Source organism: Poecilia formosa, unplaced genomic scaffold (assembly GCF_000485575.1).
Source record: "Poecilia formosa unplaced genomic scaffold, Poecilia_formosa-5.1.2 Scaffold453, whole genome shotgun sequence".
NCBI lineage: Eukaryota > Metazoa > Chordata > Actinopteri > Cyprinodontiformes > Poeciliidae > Poecilia > Poecilia formosa.
Window position 1 is genome coordinate 163,208 of NW_006800392.1, and position 20,555 is coordinate 183,762.

Below are 20,555 nucleotides of genomic sequence, written 5' to 3' on the forward strand. Positions count from 1 at the left end.
AAATTTTCCTCGAGGAATTTTAGTAATCGAGGTACTCGAATCATTCGAGGAATCGTTTCATCCCTAATCTGTTTGTGGGTTGGTTGGTGAGAAACATGTGGTGGCCTGTAGGGTTTATGGTGGGTTAGCTGGTGGGGGAGATGGACGGATTGAATAGGTTCGACAGCAGGTAGGAAGGTTGGTTGGTGTTCTTGATTATGACTGTTGGTCAGTGGGCTGGAGAAATGTTGGTTGGATGGATGTGGGTCAGGCAGTGGGTTGGATGGTGGACTGATAGAAGGATGGAGGTTAGTGTAGCAGATGGATTTGGGTAGGTGGCTAGTTGGATGGATTTCGGGTTAGAAAGTGGTTTAGATGTTTAGTCAGTTTGTTTGTGGGATGGTGGACGAGATGGATGAATGTTTGTTGGGATTTTTGGTTGGTTGGTTGGACATGGAAATTTGGGTAGATTACATGGTGGGTTAGTTAGTTGGTATTTTAAATAATAGTTTCTGGAAAGTGGGTTTGATGGGTTGATTGAATAAATGAATGGTGAGTTGGTTGGTTGGTTGGTTGGTTGGTGAATTGCTTGTGGATTGGTCGATGAGGTGGCTGGACGGCTGTTGGGATTTTGGTTATGTTGGATGATAAAGATTAGATACACTGAATGGAGGTGGATAAGTTGAACGGATGGATGGTGGGTTGGATAACAGGTTCATCTGTTTGTGGGTTGGTTGGTGAGAAACATGTGGTGGCCTGTAGGGTTTATGGTGGGTTAGCTGGTTCTTGGTTGGATGTTTTGAAAGTTACCATGCTCTTTGTTAGTAAGTTAGTTAGTTAGTTAGTTAGTTGACTGCATGCTGGGTTCAGATTTTTGTAAAATGTGTTTTCCAGCCTCCATTTTTCATTCCTGATTTGCCTCCATTCCTTTCTGTCTGTCTTGGTGGATGAGGCGAGCTCAGACTCAGAGAGACGAGCTGATGTGTCAAACGTTTAATGAAATGGGACGTCACTGCTTCACGGCCTTCACTTTAATCCAACTACAATTAAACTTGATGGATGATATATCTGAATCCTTAACTACAGTTGTGTTGCAGTGCTTTGCTGCTTTAAAACATGTCAGATAAGTATAAAGGCTGATTATGACAGAATACATATTAGAATAAATTTACATGATGGGATTAAGACGCCATGGCGTGTTCAAATGTCACCGATGTAAATATTTCTGCTTTTGAGGCTCTGGAAATCTCTTTAAATGAATGTCAGACACCAAGAAAACCCTAAAAACGTTCTCTGAGATTGATTTTCAGATTACAGGTAGGAACCAGACATTAAAAAATATTGGATTTTGATTTATCAGAGTTTATAAAACAGCTGACGCCTTGTTTCAGGGAACTGAAGATGCAGATTTTGGGTTCTGCTTGCAGCGCCGTCGATGGAGGCCTCAGTGAGGCAGAGGTAAATATCAGCTGTGTTTGTCTCATTATCTGAACCGACACTCTTAGCGCCTCCATCTGTGTTTGCTCCGGCTGATGAAGTGAAACAGCCACATGCCATCCATCTGTTCACCTGAGAGCAGCAGCAGCAGCAGCCATATGCATGCATGCATGACCCTGTGAACTGCAGCAGAAGGCGTCCAACAGTTCAGCAGCGTCACTGCAGGCTTCATAACGGATATTATACGGCCAGATGTGTCAGAATAGTATTTAACTATTACTAACAACATCCTGTTATGTTTCAGCATAAATTAGTCTAATATTGTTTTTTTTTATGTAAGTAGAGGAGCTCAAGTATACTCTTGTTGCAATCTGGACTTGTCAGAAAATATGCATTTCCATGGCAACATGGCTGCACTCAATATTTTGATGGAAGTGAACTTTCCTCAATTATTTGCTCCTTTATTTTAAAAGATGAACAGTTTCAGGAGCAAACGAAGATAAAAACCTGTTTCTTAACCAACCTGTTCCAGCGCCGTCTCGAGAGTTTGCTCATCCTCTCAGTTTCTTTTTTTTTTTTTTACTTTTCTTATTTTCCAGGTTTGAAGCTTTTAAACAGTTCATCTCCCTGAGACACAGACTCCAACTTCCAGACAGATCAGCTTTAAACAGAAATGACACAAAGCAGAAAACATCCGCTGGGTGCTGAAAGTTATGATGAATAAAGTGAATAAAAATACAGCTTGAGATTAGGTTGGTGTTTTTGTTGCACCAAAATAACTATGGATCTTAAACATTTCCATTTTTTGACTATTAATGATTCATAACTTTAATAAAGTACAGCTTTGTTCCTCTGAATTGTTGATCAGCCTGAAATGATTCAGAACCATCGATCCGATATGAACAGAACCATTTAACGGGTGGCAGCTCGTTGGAGCGGTTCAGTTCTGATTTATGCTTTTTGTAGATTTTCCTTCATATTTTTCTGTTTCAGGTTTTGAATATCTGGACAATTATTTCCTCTGATTCTGGATGCTGAGCAACTGGAAAGACTTTTGCTCCTCTAATTCTGAGACCGTTTTAACGATCCGTAACCATGGCAACAAGGCTTTTACAATGGGAACAGCTAATTGGCATCTAAAAAGCTCAAATAATCCCTGAACTTTGACCCCAAATCCCAGAAGAAGTGACAAAGAGGAAGTCTCTTCTGGTGATTAAAACAGATGGGATCTGATCCCCTACTCCAACATCTCTCTGAATAAACAGAGATTTAAACAGCAGTGACAAAACTGACAGTAACTGATGGTGTCGTCCAGGACATGTTGCTAGTTTGTTTCCATTAATCATATAATTGCCCAATTTGACATTTTGAAAATTTGTTAATACAAACACGTCAATCTAAAAAAAAAAAAAAAAAGTTTTTCGATAAAGTTTGTTGGTTCGGGTTGGGTTTTTTTTTTTTTTTTTTTTAGCCGTATTGAAATTGTTTTATTTCACAAAAAAGTGCAACAGAGACACTTTTGATGTTACTACTGCCGCAAACCATGAAGGAGACAGGAAGTGGCTTTAGTAACAGGATGATGATGGCGCATCATGCTTTTAATGATTTATCACATGAACAAACTTATTCACATTTGATTTTAATTATTTAATGGAAACACCACAATTGCAAAATTGTTTTTTTTTTTTTTACATTAGTGGAATATTGACAAAGTATTATTAATCAGGATTCTACGGAAAAGTTCATTTATTTTAGATATTAGTTCAAGTGAATCCCGTTTACGGACATGTTGGTTTCAAGGTTTATTTCTGGTGATTCTGATGATTCAGACCAGCAGAAAAACCGTATTGACAACTTTATATCAAAGAAACTGAGGTACGTTTCTGGATAAAAGATGCTGTTCTTCCACAGTCGCTTCCCCAAAAAGGCAGAGATACTTTGTTTCGTTTTCCATCTTCCTCCAGCCAAACCTGGTGATTATCTCCATGCAGCCGCTCCGAGATAAACGTCCTCAGACAGAACAGAAGAGATCATCATCAGTCTCCTTCCTTCAAACGAGCCGCGCGGCTGAACATCAACGCCGGCAAGACGGAAGAAAGCAGAAGGAAAGTCCATTCAAACAAACACCGTCGGTGAGCTTTATGTGGAATGTCATGAAAGATTAATACACTGTAGCTTCGCCTGATGTGTGTTTCTGCGACACGCAGCAGCCTGAAGCTAGCGATCATCCCGACTCAGCAGAGAGAAATGTCAGCGTGAGGTCACTTCCTGCGGCCGTTTTAATGGGAGCTGCAGAAACGGAAAGACTCACACCGCAGGGTTTCATCTGCGTCAACGCAGCGCCGCGCGCTAGCCTGATTATTAGACCACTGCAGGTGCAAACCGAGCTACCCAGTCTGAGACAAGCAGCTTGTTAGCTGACCTTTGACCCTCTGCTGCCGTGCCGGTTTGCAGCGCGCTGATCCTGTTTTTAGTCGGCTGATTTTAAAACCTGGAAGCTCTGAGGATCCTTTCAACACCAGCATCTTCGGAGCTCCAGGAAGTGAAGCTTCGCCGTTATTAGTCAGAGAGGAGAAAAGCTGCCGGACGGCCTGCAGGCCTCAGCTTCAGCAGACCGCCAGGAAAAGGCTGAAGAGATTTAATTTACTGCAACAGGATATTTATAGTCTAAAAATGAATATGCAGAACCACAACAGTCATTAATCCTGTATAATGTTGGTAGAAGAATTATGTAGTGAAATATTTAAGAAAATAAACAGTTTGTCTGAAATCTCACCTTCCATTAGGAGTTGGGATGTTTCACCCCTGATGAATTTAAGACTCTTTAAGGCCTTAATTTTAGATACACAAAATTTAAGACTTTTTAAGGCAGAGTGGACGTCTTGCTAATTATGGCCCCGTTTGATCTCATTTCATTCCACATTAAAACCTCTTTTCATCTCATTTAATCGTCTCATTGCTTCCTATGTTCCCTAATCTGTCATTATGCTCTTATTTCATCCCAGTTATCCCTGCTAATCTTCACTATTCCTCTTTTTTTCTCATTTCTTTTCCCTTTAATTCAATTTTATGTAAAGGTAACCCGTTATGCTTCCGTGACCAGGTTGGAATTTTTTATGGCCTATTCAAAACATGATCGTTACACTTTTTGCACATCATCATTTTTAGGTAGCAACTTTTTAATCTGCTCAGTAGAGCAGTAAAACCAGATGACCAAACCTGCTGGAACTCCACTGGGGTTGCTAGGTAAGGGGCAGAATTCCACTGGGGTTGCTAGGTAACGAGCAGAACTCCACTGGGGTTGCTAGGTAACAGAGCAGCGCCTGGTAACTCGTTATATTCTAGAGGTTTTTGAAACGCCTCAACTCTGAGTAAACCTACGTTTTATCTGGACTCATTTATAGATTTATTTATAGATGAACATATTTTGATGCACATGCTTGTTAGTATTTTATTTTATATTTAGGTCATTTTTAAACATTTACTATTTTTCTAAGCCATTATTTTTTTCTATTTTTATTCTATTTTCCAGACACCAAAACATCAGCGTATTCCCAAAAACCGGCAGTGTGTCTTTTAAGTGGTTGGGCTAAAATGACAAAAGTTACATGATAAAAATCTTTTGGCACTTTCTCCTTGTATTATTTCCCTGAGAACGATTTGGAAGGTTCCAAGATGGCCGCTGGGCCCAGTCCCAGCATCAATTGAACCCAACCAGCCTTCAGGGCAGCAGCAGGCCTACCTGGTGGCAGATCTCATGGACGACCACCATGGTGAGCTCCATCTGGTAGGACGATGACGACACGTCGGCGTCCAGCAGGATCTTCTGCTCCACGAAGACGCTGAGGCCCCAGTTCTCCATGGCGGCGTAGGGATGTTTGGGCACCGCCAGCAGGTCTGCAACAACACAGAGACGCCGTTACAGCTTCCTGTTGGGCCGCTGACGTCGGCACCGGTCCCATCCTGGCTTCGGATTAAACACGAGTCGTCGTAACGGCCGGACACACAACACTCTTCATCACAACGAGGACCTACCACGTTTTCACACAACTCTGCAAAAAACTGCATGAGGAGAAGAAATGGAGGTTTCTCTGAGACGGCTGAGATAATTATTAATTATTAAATAGTGACATCAAATGCATTCAACTGATAAACTAATATAAAACTATTTCAGTTAAAAAAAGGATTCGGTGCAAGTAAACTTCTAGTTTCTTCTGGTTTGTTTAATTTCTTTACAATACAAATTATTTAAACAGTTTTAAATTAAAATTAAACTTAATCACTGCAAAAATACAAACGTTCACCAAGTATTTTTGGTTTAGTTTCAAGTGAAAATATTTAGTAAACTAAAAACAAATCATATGAGCTTGTTTAAAGTCGATAATTTATTAATATTAATTTAAAAAGTGGGATTTATAAATGAAATGATAAAATAGTGTTGTTCTACTTTCAGATTTTTTTCTTTTATAACTAGTTTGTGTTTTCGCAGAAAACTCCATAATTAGATTAAATCTGGGTTTCCTGGTTGGAACAGAAGGAAAAACCATTTAGTCATTGAAAACTTCCTCAAAATGCCAATTTATGAAGAACTTTTACAATAATGTGTCTGTTTTCAGTGGAAAGGTTGTTCAAAGTGACAAGCTGACACCAACGCAGCAGAAAGTGTTTCCTTCAGGGAAGAAGTTTGATTAAAGAGGAAGAGGAGACAAAAGGAAGGAGGTGCAAAGGTGAAAATTGGCTTTCTCACTAACAGAAACTCATCTGGGTTTCAGAGGAAGAGGAGGATTTTTTTTTTTTGTCATGATAAAATGATTGAGAGCTGTGAGATTAAAATAGGAAATGTTATTAAAAACAATTACACCAAGAGAAATTTAAACTAGAATGGAAGAAAGTGTTAATTATTCACACACAAAAAAATACAGAACAAACTTTAGTATCACTTCCAAAACAACAGAAAAAAATAAGCAAGGTTTTAATGATTTCTAGCTCTAATCTCATGGAATAATTAGAAAAAAAAAACTGCTTCTGCTGATGTCATTTCCCCAGCTGCCTGTGGGGGGCGCTGGACTCAGGAACGATGGAAACCTGACCAGAAATGGAGATGATGAATTTCACTGTAATAACAGTGAGTTTAGTTTGTTTTGTTCTGAGCTTTCAGACATGCAAGTCGTGAAACTTTGCTATTTATGCTAGCTAGTGTTAGCCAAGCTAGCCGTGTGGTTTTATCCATTTTATACATTCAGACATTAAAGTTAGATGTTCAACAAAAGATATTTCACAGTAATAAGTGACCATTTATATCTGTAACTTACAGAGTTTTGTTTGCCATTTGATGCTAGCTGTTAGCCATGCTGGCTGTGTTTTTGATATTTCTGCATTTAGTCGAGTTAAATGTTCACCAACAGATGTTTCACAGCATTTTATTTAGGGGTAATAGAGAAAATGGAGTCTAAAACCTCAACCTAGCACAAAACATTTGATCAAAAAACAGTTTTTACAAAATTGGTGTGAGAGAATTTACTTATCAATTTGAACAATCAACGTAAACACTGTTACAAGCAGAATATTAAAGTTCTGAGCACATTTTCACCGGAAATGAAGCTAAATATTAGCCACAAACTTTGAGTAACTAGTGAGCAAAACGAAAGCAGCAGGTATTCACAGTAAAAGCTGCAGCTTTGGATCTGCTGCAGTCCCAGAGATGCTTCCTCTGTAATCCCAGCTTCATCCAGACGTATAGAAGACGAACTGCAGGCGAGGAAACCCAGACTGCAGGTGTTTCACTTCCAACTATTGTTAATAGCTGTAAGAACTCGCTTATAAAAAGCTCTGGAGTCTGAGACGTGACTGCACTGCAGATTTAATCTGAGCCGTCCACAGATTTATAATCCTGTGCAGACATCCAGGAGGAAGTTTAACCGCCTCTCAGGACTGACTCTATAATCTCCAGCAGAGCTGATGCTGTTCCTGCTGGATGAAGGCCAAAGGAAAGTGTTAATCTCACAGATAAGCCTCTTCTCAACCTTTAAGCAAGATTTATCTGATAAACTGATCAGGTGTTATCACCTGCAGACAAATGCCACCGCTTCATGATGACAATACAGATTTACTGCGCTGACTTTTAGCAGATATATGGGCGTTCAGTGTTGGTGAGTTACTGGATGGGAGGTGGACAAATCCGTCCTGAAGGATCATTAAATGTATGTAAATCTGACCATAAAGATCACAGGAAACAGATTTATTGGCACCTCAGGGAAACATGTGAAATAACCTTAGAATATAAGAATCTGTGAAAGCAGCAGGAAAATGACAAACCCAACATCTGAATGTATTCAGAAAATCAAAGATGGGTGGAGCAAAAAGAGGATCCAGAGGATCCATCTAGGTAGGAAGCTAAACAGACTATTAATGTCGCCATGAGGAAATTTATGTCTCAACAACAAAGAAGAAAATTGCACATTGTGAACAATCACAATGAAAAAGCAATTAATATAAAGAATAAAAACTAAAAGCTATACAGCATGTATAAAACAGAAGCTGCTGCACCTGAATGACAAACAACATGGCACTGAAGACACAGCAGAAATGACTTGGATAAGAGAAAAGACGTAGTATTGGTAGAGAGTTGTGCAAATATTTCAACAATAAATTATATAAAGTATGGAGAGAAGTTTCATTCAATACTGAAAATAACTGCTAAATAATCCAAATTAATAAATGTTCCTATGACAATCACAGTTTTATTTATTTACTCTATAAAGCTACATTTGGCATTTCAGTAATTTTGTAACCGTTTTGTGGCTCTACTGGATTTTATCCAGTTGAGTTAAGGACTGAATCATCTGCATAGAGAGCATCTGTTTCACCACTGAGCCGTCTGGCTCTCCATTTTTATTTTTCAGTTTTTTACTTCATGTTCTTAAATTCAAATGAAGGCGGAGTTTTCTCTGGGTGCAACAAACTTCAGGGCGTCTGCATGAGTGACGCCCTGAAGTCACTCATACAGACGCTGGAATGAAACAGGAACCAAAATGTTGAGGAAGGAGGAAAGAAATGAAACTTTGCCAAGTTTTTCCTGAATGTTTCAGATTTTGGCATCAAAAAGTTGCAGGATAGCAGCAACAATTGATGCTGCGGCCAAAACAATCAACCTGGTCGTGAAGGACAAGATATTTCTTTCTTAGTTTTATCATAAGTCGAAAATACCATAAAAAATTTAGTTTTTTCTTTTCTTTGCAAGTCGGCAAATGTTCAACCTGAGCAGATAAAAACCCTGAAATCTGTAAACAAAGCTGCTGCTAAATGACTAGTAATAATAGCTAAACACTGTGTGAAGCATTAAATGCTCACAGTTTACAGGGACTCAAACCAACAGCGGCTTTAGGAACAACCCAGACAACCTGGAAGAGTCGGAGCGTGACGCTCCAGACACGGCAGCTAATGCAAAGCCAAATATGATAAACACGTTACTACAAACCCAAACTTCCAAGCCTCGAACGCGATTGGCTGACAGCTTATTACCCACATGACTGAGGCTCAGACAGCAGAACTGATTGGCCGGCGGAGGGGGAACGGAGATTTGATTGCTGTAACTTCAGGGGAATGCAAATCAGTTGTTGGCTTTTAGGTGAAACATGCAAATGAGACATTATACTCTGCAGACATTCAAATTAAAAGGAAATGAATCGCTTCACTTTCCAGTGCGGAGCGAAGCTTCAGGAGGTCCCCGCGCCCCTCGACACGCAGACGTGTGAAATAATGAGATTCACTCCTCACGCCGTGGTTTTCCTGTGCGGCTGCTCAGGTGTTTCACCCGGATCCGGTCCGTCTCCGAGGAATCCCTTCAAAAGCAGAAATAACTAAACGCTTTTGAAACATCTACAGCTCTGGTGAGACGTTTCCATCCAACCTGCTCAGGAACGCCGTTAATTTGGTCTTTTAAAGATTAATTACCAATTCTGTTCCCAGAGCTGGACGGTTAAGCAACAAACAACCAAGAGCTGCTTTGAGACGTTTGAGCAACAAGACAACATCGTTTCTCTACCAAAACGTAGATGAACTTCCAACGACTGAGGGATTGAATCACTCTGTGCTTGATAATAAAATGGTATTTAATCGTTTCTGTGGTATTTTGTAAAATCAAACCAACATGAAGAGGCGCCAGTGTGAATTTGGTGTCTTATTTTGGGGGGTTTTAAGCTCCGACCTGCCAATACCATTTTTGACCAATTCTGATTTCGCTTTCAGGATGACAGTTTAAGAACAAACAAGAAAGTTAAAGTTTGCATTTATCTTCTGGTCTGCTGCCATTTCTCTTGGCAGAATTGGTGGAGACCTTTGAACTGGGATAGTCCAAACCTTTTCAAAAGGGTTTAAGCTGGAGTTTTTTGAAAGTCGATCCAGAAGATTAACATAATCGGTGAAGCAGATGGTAGTTTGGTAGTTTTCATGTCACCCAAACTACCAGCAGGAACGTCTGAATCTGCAGCCGATTGGAAACGATCTCAGTTCCTCCAGTTGTTGGTCACACAAAGATTAGAGATGATCTACTGGAGGTTCAAAAACCTGTTTTTATGTTGTATAATCCTTCCACCTTGGAAAAATATTAGCTTAAATAAATGATTAAAAGCCTCAAACTGTTGTTATTCTTTATTTATGCACATTTAATCACAAGAAAACCTTGAAGACTAGAATCTTATTTACAGTGATGTCCTTAAATGACCAAACTTTCAGTGAAAAACGAGAAACTAAAAGAGTTAAAGACGTTTTTTCAGTCCAATCATCAATCAGGTCTCGTTCCGTCAGATCCTCATGTTTTACTTGGTTATTTTTTAAATGTCTGATGGTTTAAAGCATCTAAATGTGACAAAAAACAGCAGGTGTGTGTTTGGGGGCAAGCAGTTTTTATATATCAGGGTGTTTGTGTCTGAAAAAAACACTAAACAAAACGGAGCTTAGACATTAATCCTACAACAAATCCTAAAGTGAATTGTTGTTTTCGTTGAGTAAGAAGCTTTTCCCACTCCATGTGGGCGGATCAAGTTTGGCTCAAGCACCGAAACAGAAACTGGAAACTTGGGGCTGGAAGGACGTTCATCCTCCCACCACGGCCGTCATGCTCTGGGTTTGTGAACAGGAAGATGTCAGGCTGAACCAAACCAGAGGATTTTATCAACTGGAAACATTTTCACAGTCACATTTATCCCTTTGACTATCGATGGCTTGTTGGATAAAAGACATTTTGTGTATCTGTGAGCAGAAGCAACCAATCAGAGACCAGAGCAGCTTTCAGACCCATTAGAGAAAACTCCAACCCAGACTGATTTCTTCTGCTTTATGCTTCAAACATAAATGCTTCTAATATCAAACCGTTTTTAAGATAATAAAGATATTAAGGTTGAAAAACTCTTCACACCAACTAACTACAATGAAGCACATTTATTTGGTAGCAGAGTCAAATTTCACTCAACACAACTTTTCTGTCAGACCAGCAGATTAAAGAAAACCTTAAACAGAACCAGTCTGACAACAGGAAGTAGACAAAAAGATAAAAAAGCAGCAGATAATGAACCCACTTAGAGATCTGAGCTCTGTCAGACTTCTCCCAGTATGGAGTGGCTTTGGGGAACCAGTAACGATTATCCACAGAGGGAAACCTTCCCAAGAACGCAGATCCACCAAAATTACTCCAAGAGTCGACCAGCGGCTCGTCCAGGAGCTCTGCAGGTCTCGGCTTTAGTGAAGGTTCATGATTCAAAACGAACAAACGGAGAAAAATGAGGAGTGGCATCAAAAAGCAGAACCAAGGTCCGACTTACAGTTAGCAAAATAATGTTGAGTTTTCAAAAATATCCTGTGGCATGAAGATGAACATTCAGCAAAGAAAAGGCTGATGGTAGTGTGATGGTTTCTGCTGTTCATCCTGAACTGAACTTTTCTAGAGCCATAAATTGTCCCTGCACTGAACCATCATTATTTGTATAATATTCCTGTGTTCAGCATGTTGGCTACGATTTCCTCAGATATTATTTAGTGAAGATGCATGTCCAATCATTTTTTAAAATCATTTTAAGTTGTATTCATTCTGTTCAAATGTTTTTTTACATTTTCAGTTTGTCGTCATTTCTGTGTCTTGGCAGAAACTTTATTTTTCTGGCACGTTTTGGTGGAAAGCTTTGGTTACTTTGGCTCATTTTGCTTCTGCTACTTGCCGTCTTTTTTCTCGTAGCTTTTCTGCCTCCCATTGCTTCACACCCAGTTCCCTCCAACACCAGCCAGCCAACATGAAAAGTCTGAAAACTTTGCAGCAAAAGGAGGGGAAGGAAAATCAACTAATGGGCCGTCACAGTCGACAGAAATTATTTTTTGGTTAAATTATGACAGCCCCTTTCGGGCTGTAAATGTTGGTCGGCCCTCTGGGAATAACCCAGTAAGCCTAATGGTCAGAGCACCCTGCTGGATCCCTTCACTGTGGCTGATTTGAAACGTTTCTGCGAAGCACGGAGGGTCAGAAATGCTCCACAGTGATGTTGAAGACTAATTACCAGCTGCCAGAAACGCTTGGAGGCATTTGTTGCCGCAGAGGGTGGCACAACCACATGAAGCTGTTTTTCCCCAGTTTGCTGCGACTCCATTTAAACCATCATGAAATCTCCGTCTGATGAGTAACTCCAGCTTTCTCTGAACGTAAATGTTGGCGACAGGATTCGGTCCGGTGAATTTCCACGGAGGACCCTGCACCTTTTAACGTCATCTACTGCAGGAGTCTGTTAAAGGTTTCATTAATATGTTTTCTTCTAAGCACGCTGTCATGTTGCTGCCCTCCGTCTCGTATTGGGGTAACACCCAGGGGTCTGCCTCTGACTGGCTTCCTCTACAAACGTTACAGATGAAGCAACACATCCAGAAAAAGCTCCCATTTCACATCTTTGTCTCACTCCTTGTGCTCATTTTCTCTCCTTTCTTCCTCTCTACGGTCGAGCTCCACTTGTCCCCCAATTATCTTTTGCTCATTCAGATAAGAGCTGCTTCACATCGAACGGAGGAGGAAACCAGAGGAGAGAGCCTGAATGTTAAAACGCTGTCACAGCCAAAGCTTAACCTGCAGCTACAGACAAACCCTCTGCAAATAAACAGCTGCAGCAAGCGCTGCCGGAGGCTGGAGTGCTCATTACATCCTATAATAAGAAAGTCTTGTGCAGAATAAACATCACGCTGTTGACACGAGTGTTGTGGGAGGTTAAAACGTAAACCGTGCCCCGAGGACGGCCCTAAATAAACAATCCAGGAGGAAGTTTAGCTTCAGATGAGGTGGAATAAGTTCAGTTTTAGAATGACTAATATTAACCAGATTACATGTTGCGCTAACAGGCTTCACTTGTTAGTTCATGGTTATCAAACAAGTGAAGCGATTTGTTTAAGATGTCAGGTCATAAAAGCTTTTAAGGTTTAAATATGTCTAAAAATCTGAAATTCTTCATGTTGTGTTTCCAATTATGCCACAAACATGGAGATACGTAGTATTACTGTTACACATGAAGAATAAAGGCTCGAGGGCTAGCAGGCATCGCTAACAGAGCAAAGACTGTCGAGTGAAGCTAGCAGAACAAGAGCTAGCAGAACAAGAGCTAACAGAACAAGAGCTAACAGAACAAGAGCTAACAGAACAAAAGCTAACAGAACAAGCGCTAGCAGAACAAAAGCTAACAGAACAAGAGCTAACAGAACAAGCGCTAGCAGAACAAGAGCTAGCAGAACAAGAGCTAGCAGAACAAGAGCTAGCAGAACAAGAGCTAACAGAACAAAAGCTAGCAGAACAAAAGCTAACAGAACAAGAGCTAACAGAACAAGAGCTGGCAGAACAAGAGTTAGCAGAACAAGAGTTAGCAGAACAAGAGCTAGCAGAACAAGAGTTAGCAGAACAAGAGCTAGCAGAACAAGAGCTAGCAGAACAAGAGCTAGCAGAACAAGAGCTGGCAGAACAAGAGTTAGCAGAACAAGAGCTGGCAGAACAAGAGCTGGCAGAACAAGAGCTGGCAGAACAAGAGCTAGCAGAACAAGAGCTAGCAGTCACCACTAGCAGAACAAATCAGGCACAGCAAACAGAAGAAAAGCTGCCAGGGCAGCGAACAGAACAAGATTAGCAGGAGGAGCTAACAAAGAGGCTACCAGGGAATGCTAGCATGTTCAGCTAACAGAGCTAAAATCCATGCTCACTGCCAACATAGCTTACACCTGTGCAAAAAGCTAAATGAGCCATGACTAGCGCACACTGAAAGGAAAATCAAATGATCTAAACAAATCCTGTTTCCTATTTTCATTCAGAAATCTTTAAATGTAATCATGAAATATCTACAACTTTTCATTACAAACCCAAATGTTTTCAGTTAGAAAAATAAAATACTTGTTTCTACCAATAAAAAAACATGTTTTCCAATTTGTTTTATTTTGCAGGTTTGAAGCCGTCATCATTCATGACCAATTCAGTCCTGATTATACTTTTAAAATCCCATGAGAAACATTTTGTCCTTTTGCTTTACTGTTTTCTTAAACCTCAGGAACTTATTTTCTTCATTTGCTGCCTCTTTGTTGCCGTCAGTTATGCTGTCAGCTTCACCTGGATGCCTGCATTGTTGTGAAATCCACATTCCCGGTTAAAGAGCTGAACTGGTGGCAGCATAACAACCCGATGAGACGGATCACAGAGGCTTTTATACCTTCAGATGTTCAGCCGTGTTATCTGCCCATTTTAGAGACAGACGATCAAAGCGTTTCCTGAATTGGTGGATGCATTTTGTATTTCTGCCTTATCTAAATCAGGGACAAAATACATAGTAAACAAGAGGAAAATTTGCTCAACTGAAATTGAGAGAGATTATTTAATAGATGAAAAAGTTTTTTCTGCTGGTGAAGATTTTCTACAAGCCATTTTGTCGCCACAAAAACAGATAAATGACAAGAAAAAGAGGCTAAGTAGGTTAGAAACAATCACATGTAAATCAGGAATGTGAAAATGGTCATCCTTACCGTATCTGGAAATGTTATGCGATGATAAAACCTGTTGCTAGCATAGAGATACGTAAACCATCCACTAAAAGACGATTTTTTAAAATAATAAAATGCTGAAATCGACTCTTCAACTCTTCCTCTGACTCCTGTGTCGTCAGGTTTCAACTTGAAGAGCCATGCTACACAGGCAAACTAGCTAGCAGAAACAAGCGGTGAAGTGTTAGCTTACCAGCTAACAGCTGTTAGCCAGCTTCACTCAGGCTGTTTGACTAAAACCTGCAGAATAATTTATTGTCATTCTTTGCTATGTGAACGTCAGGCAGAATAGAGACCGCTCCAAACAAAGAGTAGACTGCAGCACAGGGCATTCTGGGTAAATACAATGAGAACAAACGTGTTAGCCTAGCGCTAGCAGGAGAAATGGTTCATGGAAAGACCTGTTCAGGGGAACAGGTTTTTCAAAAGTTCAGTTGGTTTCACTCAGAGCAGAGAACGAGAACCGCTGCAGCTGGAGACGCTGTAATTTTAGTCCCCAATCAAACTGAGGATATCGAACTATGCAAAGGGAAAAATAAATTCAGAAATAGGAGAAATCAGTAAGGCTGAAAGTCGTCCTTTAAATGTCCATATTTGGTGGTTTTTGGAGCCTTCGTCCTCCATTTCTGAAGCGTTTACGTCTGTTTTAAAGCTCACAGTGAGAATAGTAAACTATGTGGGATCAATCACTAACTCACGTCTCAATGTGCCTTTAGAAACCACCCAGAGTGTCCAATCCACGTTGCACATTCAGAAAGCCCCTTCAATGTCAACCAGATATAATTAAAAAACATTTAATGGATTTTATTTCCACTCGGGGTTTCTCCTTCATGTTCAGTTTGAAAATATGAACCAACACTGAACGAAGCTCAATTATTGTGCAGGTTAACCCTTTTTTCCCCTCTAATGGTCTCATTAAATGCCACCTGAATAATAAAATGACAGCGACTTGGAGGCTGGGACTCTCAGAGCAGCAGTTTCTACCAGCTATTATCTTTAATGCCGTCTGTGGGCGCCGAGTGGATTACTCAGCTGTGACGCCGCCGTTGCTCCACGCTCATTATCTCCTGTGGACAGCTGTCACACAACTCACCGCTCCGACACGAGAGAACAATAACTGTTCCATTATTCTCTTCAGAGTGGCCCGACGCCGCGGACAGGTTGCTGCATTCAGGTAGCGCCGGTCGCCATGACGCTGATGTCAGAGACAGTCGAGGCAACGACTCGCTGTGCCTCAAAGTGACAAGTTATTATAGAAAGAGACGAATCGGAGAGACGAACATCGTCTATCAAGACTGGCACCAACACGGCATAACATTATGACCACTTTGCTCTTCTTCATGGCTCCTTAGTGGCTGGAGGACGGACAAGGAGAGTCAGAGGAAACCTGAGGGTTTAGTGAGTCTGAAGACAAACTGATGCATTTTTATTCAACCTCAGAGATTCTCTGGAGAATCCAACTCCAGTCCGTTTGTCTAGAAAGTCCGGTTCGTTTGATGAGGTGTGAATGCTAATCAACTCTCCAAAAGCCAGAAGTGGACTACAGCACGGGGCATTCTGGGTAAAAACAACCAAAACAAACATGTTAGCCTATGGCTAATGGTAAAATCTGACCAAAACTACAACATTGGTCCCTTTTCCAGCTGCTGTCCTTTTTCTCAAACCAGTCACAAACGTTTGAGCAACCTGTTCCCCTCCTGGCCTGTGGGGGCGCTGCACCAACAACCACTGAAAGAAATGACAAAAAACCTCTGCAGACACTGAGAGCAACTTCTTTCTTCATAAAATCAAAACAAAAATGGAGATTTTAGCTGTTGGAGGATTTCTCTTTTGCCGTTTTCCCTGCTAGCACTAGGCTAGCACCTTTATTTGCATGTAGTCCACTTCCTGCTTTTGCATTCAAACTGCACTGAGCACGATTCAACCAAACCGAACTGAGGTTTGTAGCAGAAGTTATTCTGTATTAAACGACACGGTTATTTCGTCTGAAAGGTTACATAAACTTTTCTAAATTGATATGAACCTAAACCAACTCCTCGTCTGCGTTTGTTGCGTCTTCCATCTGTTTTACCGTTTCTCCATCCTTCCCTTCTGCCTTCTCGCCTCATTTCTCCTCACATTTTGTCTGCAGGACCACTCGTCCGCTCCGCCATCTGTTTGGCCGCCCCGCCAGCTGCTCGCGCTCCGCCGCCCCGACATCAGCCCCGCCGTAAACTCCGCGCGGCGGCAGACAGAGCACGTTCCCGGCCCGCGCCGGTTCTGACCCCGGATGTGTCGCAGGAGAGAATGCAGAGTTACTGAGGCTGCAGCTGCATACTGATGGTTTCTGTGAGGGACAGACAGGTGAATTATCCTGAACGCTGCCCTTTAACATTTCTCTATCGGCTTCACAGAAAAGACTCAACCAGTTCAGCTCTCACTCTGTCCTGCTGATGTAAGTCAGGAACCCTGAACCGACCGTCGGCATTCACAGAAGCAAAACTCCAGAGGAAAATATGCAAAACGGTGAGACGCATCTCATTTCTATCGCATCAAAAAGGAGGGAATATCCAACAGAAAATCTCTGAAATGTTCTAGAAAAATATGGAAATTTCAGAATTTGAAAAGTCAAAATATTGCTACAAAATACTAAGAAATTTTCTTTAAAAAAATGTAAAAAAATAAAAAATTTGGAAATTTCTGAGTTACACAAGTTAAAATTTAGCTCCCTGCTTTCACTCAGTGCTAACTATAAACAACCAGTCAGAGCCAGGAGGCGGGGCTTAGCGCTGTCAATCACTGTGTTCTGTGCTGAGTCCGTCGTGAATGCTAATGCTAGTTAGCACAGCCACTTATTTCGGAGAAACAGTTTCCCCGTTTCTCCACTAATTGCATATTTATCAGCGCATACACAAAGATGATGGACAGCACTAAGCCCCGCCTCCTGATTGGTTGTTTTTGGTTCATTTCTCAGCAGCTCAGAGAGAAACTGGAGGAGGAGGTTGAGTTTTTCACAGATTTTCTGTCTCAAACTAAGAACTTTTTAATAAATATTTAAGATATTCTTAATAAAAGTTGAATATTTCAGCTTTAAAGGATTTCTTGATCCAGGAATGGAGGGATGTGTTTCAGTTTTGGATCTGAGTGCCAGGTCCAGCAGCAGACAGAACCAACGTCTCTGTTTTCTGGCCTCAGAAATGAGTCAAACAAAATGGCTGCCGAGACGCAGTGAAGCTAACGGAGATTAGTTAGGCAGCTTCAAGGGATCCCTGTCCGAACCTCCCGGGTTCTACTGCAGGTTCTGGTGACATCATCGCTTCAGCTGACGTTCTGACCCGCATTCGGCCCGATAGTCACATTATGTCACCAGTTAGAAAGAATCAGAGAGATTCTGATCCACTTAGAGAGGTAACCCTGCTCATAATGAGGATGTCGGCGCCGGCCGGACCCGACCGGTTCTGTCCCTAGCAACACGTCTGAACACAGCAACCGAGGTCAGAGCGCCTGGAGACGGACTGACCCGCTCCGCTCTCATCAGAACCGCTTCTGATGGAACAGAAACGCCTTTGTTCCCAGATCACAGATCCAACTCCGAGCCCGACAGAACCAGAACTACAAAGGAGAACCAGAGGAAAAACGCAGATAACGGAGTTTAAACCTGTAACAGTAAAATAACTGCGAAAAAAACTTGTCAAAATCAGAAAAATGTTGAAAATGTAAGATATTGGTGCTTAAACTAAAGTATTTACTCCCTTGCAGATTTATTCTTCGTTTGTCACAGTGAAATGTTTCAGTTCACAAAGTGTTCAAATAAATTTATAAAAAATAAAACACAAGCTCTCCAAACCTGCAGCTGAAACTGATCTGGAATATTTCTGTTTTTATCACCAATTTAAATCCTCCTGGCTCTTTAAAGGTGTACTTATTTATTTCAGTACTCATTAAAGGGACAATGCCTCATTATTTTCATTGTTTTTCACCCTGCCGTTAATCTGAGCTTTAAGTTTAAAAGCTGCTAATGAAACGAACCGTTTATTTCTCTGTGCAGCCCGTGGAGACGCGCTGCGTTCTTACTCTAAATTAAATACATTTCCGTCTCCAGATAAAAGCTCCTTTTGATTAAAAACGCGCTCAGCTGCGTCTTCCTTCAGAGACAGAAAGACGAGTTTGTCCCTGGAGGAAAACTGTTTTGGGATCAGATTTACACACACGCAGGCCGAAAGGCAAAACTTACAGTAACAAAATAAATCCACGCTGAGCTTCTTCTGCAGAAAAACTAACCAAGACATTAAAGGAAAACTTTCACATGATTCCCTCCGGATCGCTGCTCATTTGTTTCTCCATAAGTTCAGACATGTTGATGGAAAATGGAATAAAATCTGGACAGCTGGTGAATTTTGGAGTCAAATTTTGACTCAAAAAAAAGTCAAAAAAGTTAGACTTCTGCAATTAAAGTCAAAATAATGTTTTTATTTTAGTGAATGTAATCCTCTACCATATATACCTTCTTATTTCAACAGTTCATTTACAGTCTTCCTGCTCTTGGCGGTTCAGCCAATCAGTGACAAGGAAAACGAATGGAGCTCCTGGATTGGCTGGTTTGCAGCCAGTAGAGCGTCAGCTAGCATTTCTCTGAAGGATTTTAGCTTCCAAAGCTGCATTTCCCCAAATATTTCAGATAAACTAAAAAACGACCTGGAACAGGAAACTTTTCCATAAATAAAGTTGTGTGTTTATAAAGAAACAAAAATGCAGCTAAACAGTTTTGCACAAACTAAAAATTTGTTTAAATTTGCACAAATGATCAGAAAAAAACCAGCGACTTCAATTTCTAATCTGACACTTAAAGTATCGATTAAATGCAGAATATTTCTAGCTGATCTTTAATAAATCTAGTTTTGCAGAGAAACGTGGCTAAATGACGGTGAACCTGGTGAATTCAGCGTTTCGCCCTGCGCTCCTCGTTCGATCAGAGTCGCGGTTCTAATTTGTTTGTTTGTCCTCAGAGGAAGTGACTAATGAAGCGGCAGGCACCGGGTCGAGCTCAGAGTCTGGGAACATCAGCTGCTGAGGCTCCAAGGAGACGCATAATTGACCCCCATCATGATCATCATCAGAGTGTTGAGCTGCTTGCTAATCTGGTAACCTGGGGAAACGTCTTCGCCACGCCTTGCTGTTCGGATCCGTCAGCAGTCATTATGATTCTCCATGTGAAATGGGTTTGAAATGTTCACTTATTCACAGTCGGTGAAGAGGTTGGATCTGCATCCTGAGTGTTGTGGCTCTTCATGATTATGCTGTTCCCAGGTTCCAGTTGCATAATGGAACAGGAACACAAACCCACAATGATGGACAACATGTTTCTGCTTTTATCACAGAGAAAAAGCTTCTGAATAACAATCATTTTCCTTCGGTAAAACCGAGGCCACTTTTCCTTTGTACTGTGACCTCACACATTTCTACACGGCTGACGGAAACGTATTACACCAGCCAGCAAAGGGAAATATAGAAAACACCCACCATAAGCTACAAAGTAACTATTTTAGAGCTTAATTCTGATATTTACATATTGAGGTCCTCTATGTTAGCATTGGCAAGGACAGTAATGTTAGCATAGCATTATAGACGGCGCTAGAACGTTAGCTTACACCAACAAATTGTCTGCATATTTTACAATCTAGGTTCCCAGTGCAAAAAGGTCCAACTGAAGCATTTTAATGCATTTTTTAAATAATTAAACAGCCTAAAGAATGAATGTGCTTTGGTATATCTGGAATAAGCTGAAAAAAATTAACGCGAGCTAGCGTTAGCATGCTATCCATCTATCCATCCATTTTCTTACACTCTTGTCCCTAGTGGGGCCAGGAGGTGCTGGTGCCTCTCCAGAGAATGTTTCGGCCGAGAGGCGGGGTCACCTGGCCGGGTCGCCTGGTCGGGTCGCCTGGTCGGGTCGCCTGGTCGGGTCGCTTGGTCAGGTTGCCAGTCCATTACAGGCCAGTGTAAACCTTCTTCACTATACTTTAACTGTACCAGACTCTACTAGTTGACACAGTAGGAAGTATTTTGCTTGGGGAACTTCAGTGATTAGCTAGCTACCATGTTAACATTAGAACTAG

General features: G+C 41.1%; 1 protein-coding gene across 1 annotated transcript in view; it reads right to left on the reverse strand.

The window, feature by feature from the left end:
• The window catches only part of LOC103155878 (thyrotropin-releasing hormone-degrading ectoenzyme), a 155,014-nt gene that overhangs the window by 80,088 nt on the left and 54,371 nt on the right, over window positions 1–20,555 (reverse strand). Inside the window, exon 5 of the mRNA XM_007577763.2 lies at window positions 5,159–5,313. Within this exon, the coding sequence (XP_007577825.1) occupies window positions 5,159–5,313 (155 nt within the window). The remainder of the gene's footprint in view (window positions 1–5,158; window positions 5,314–20,555) is intronic.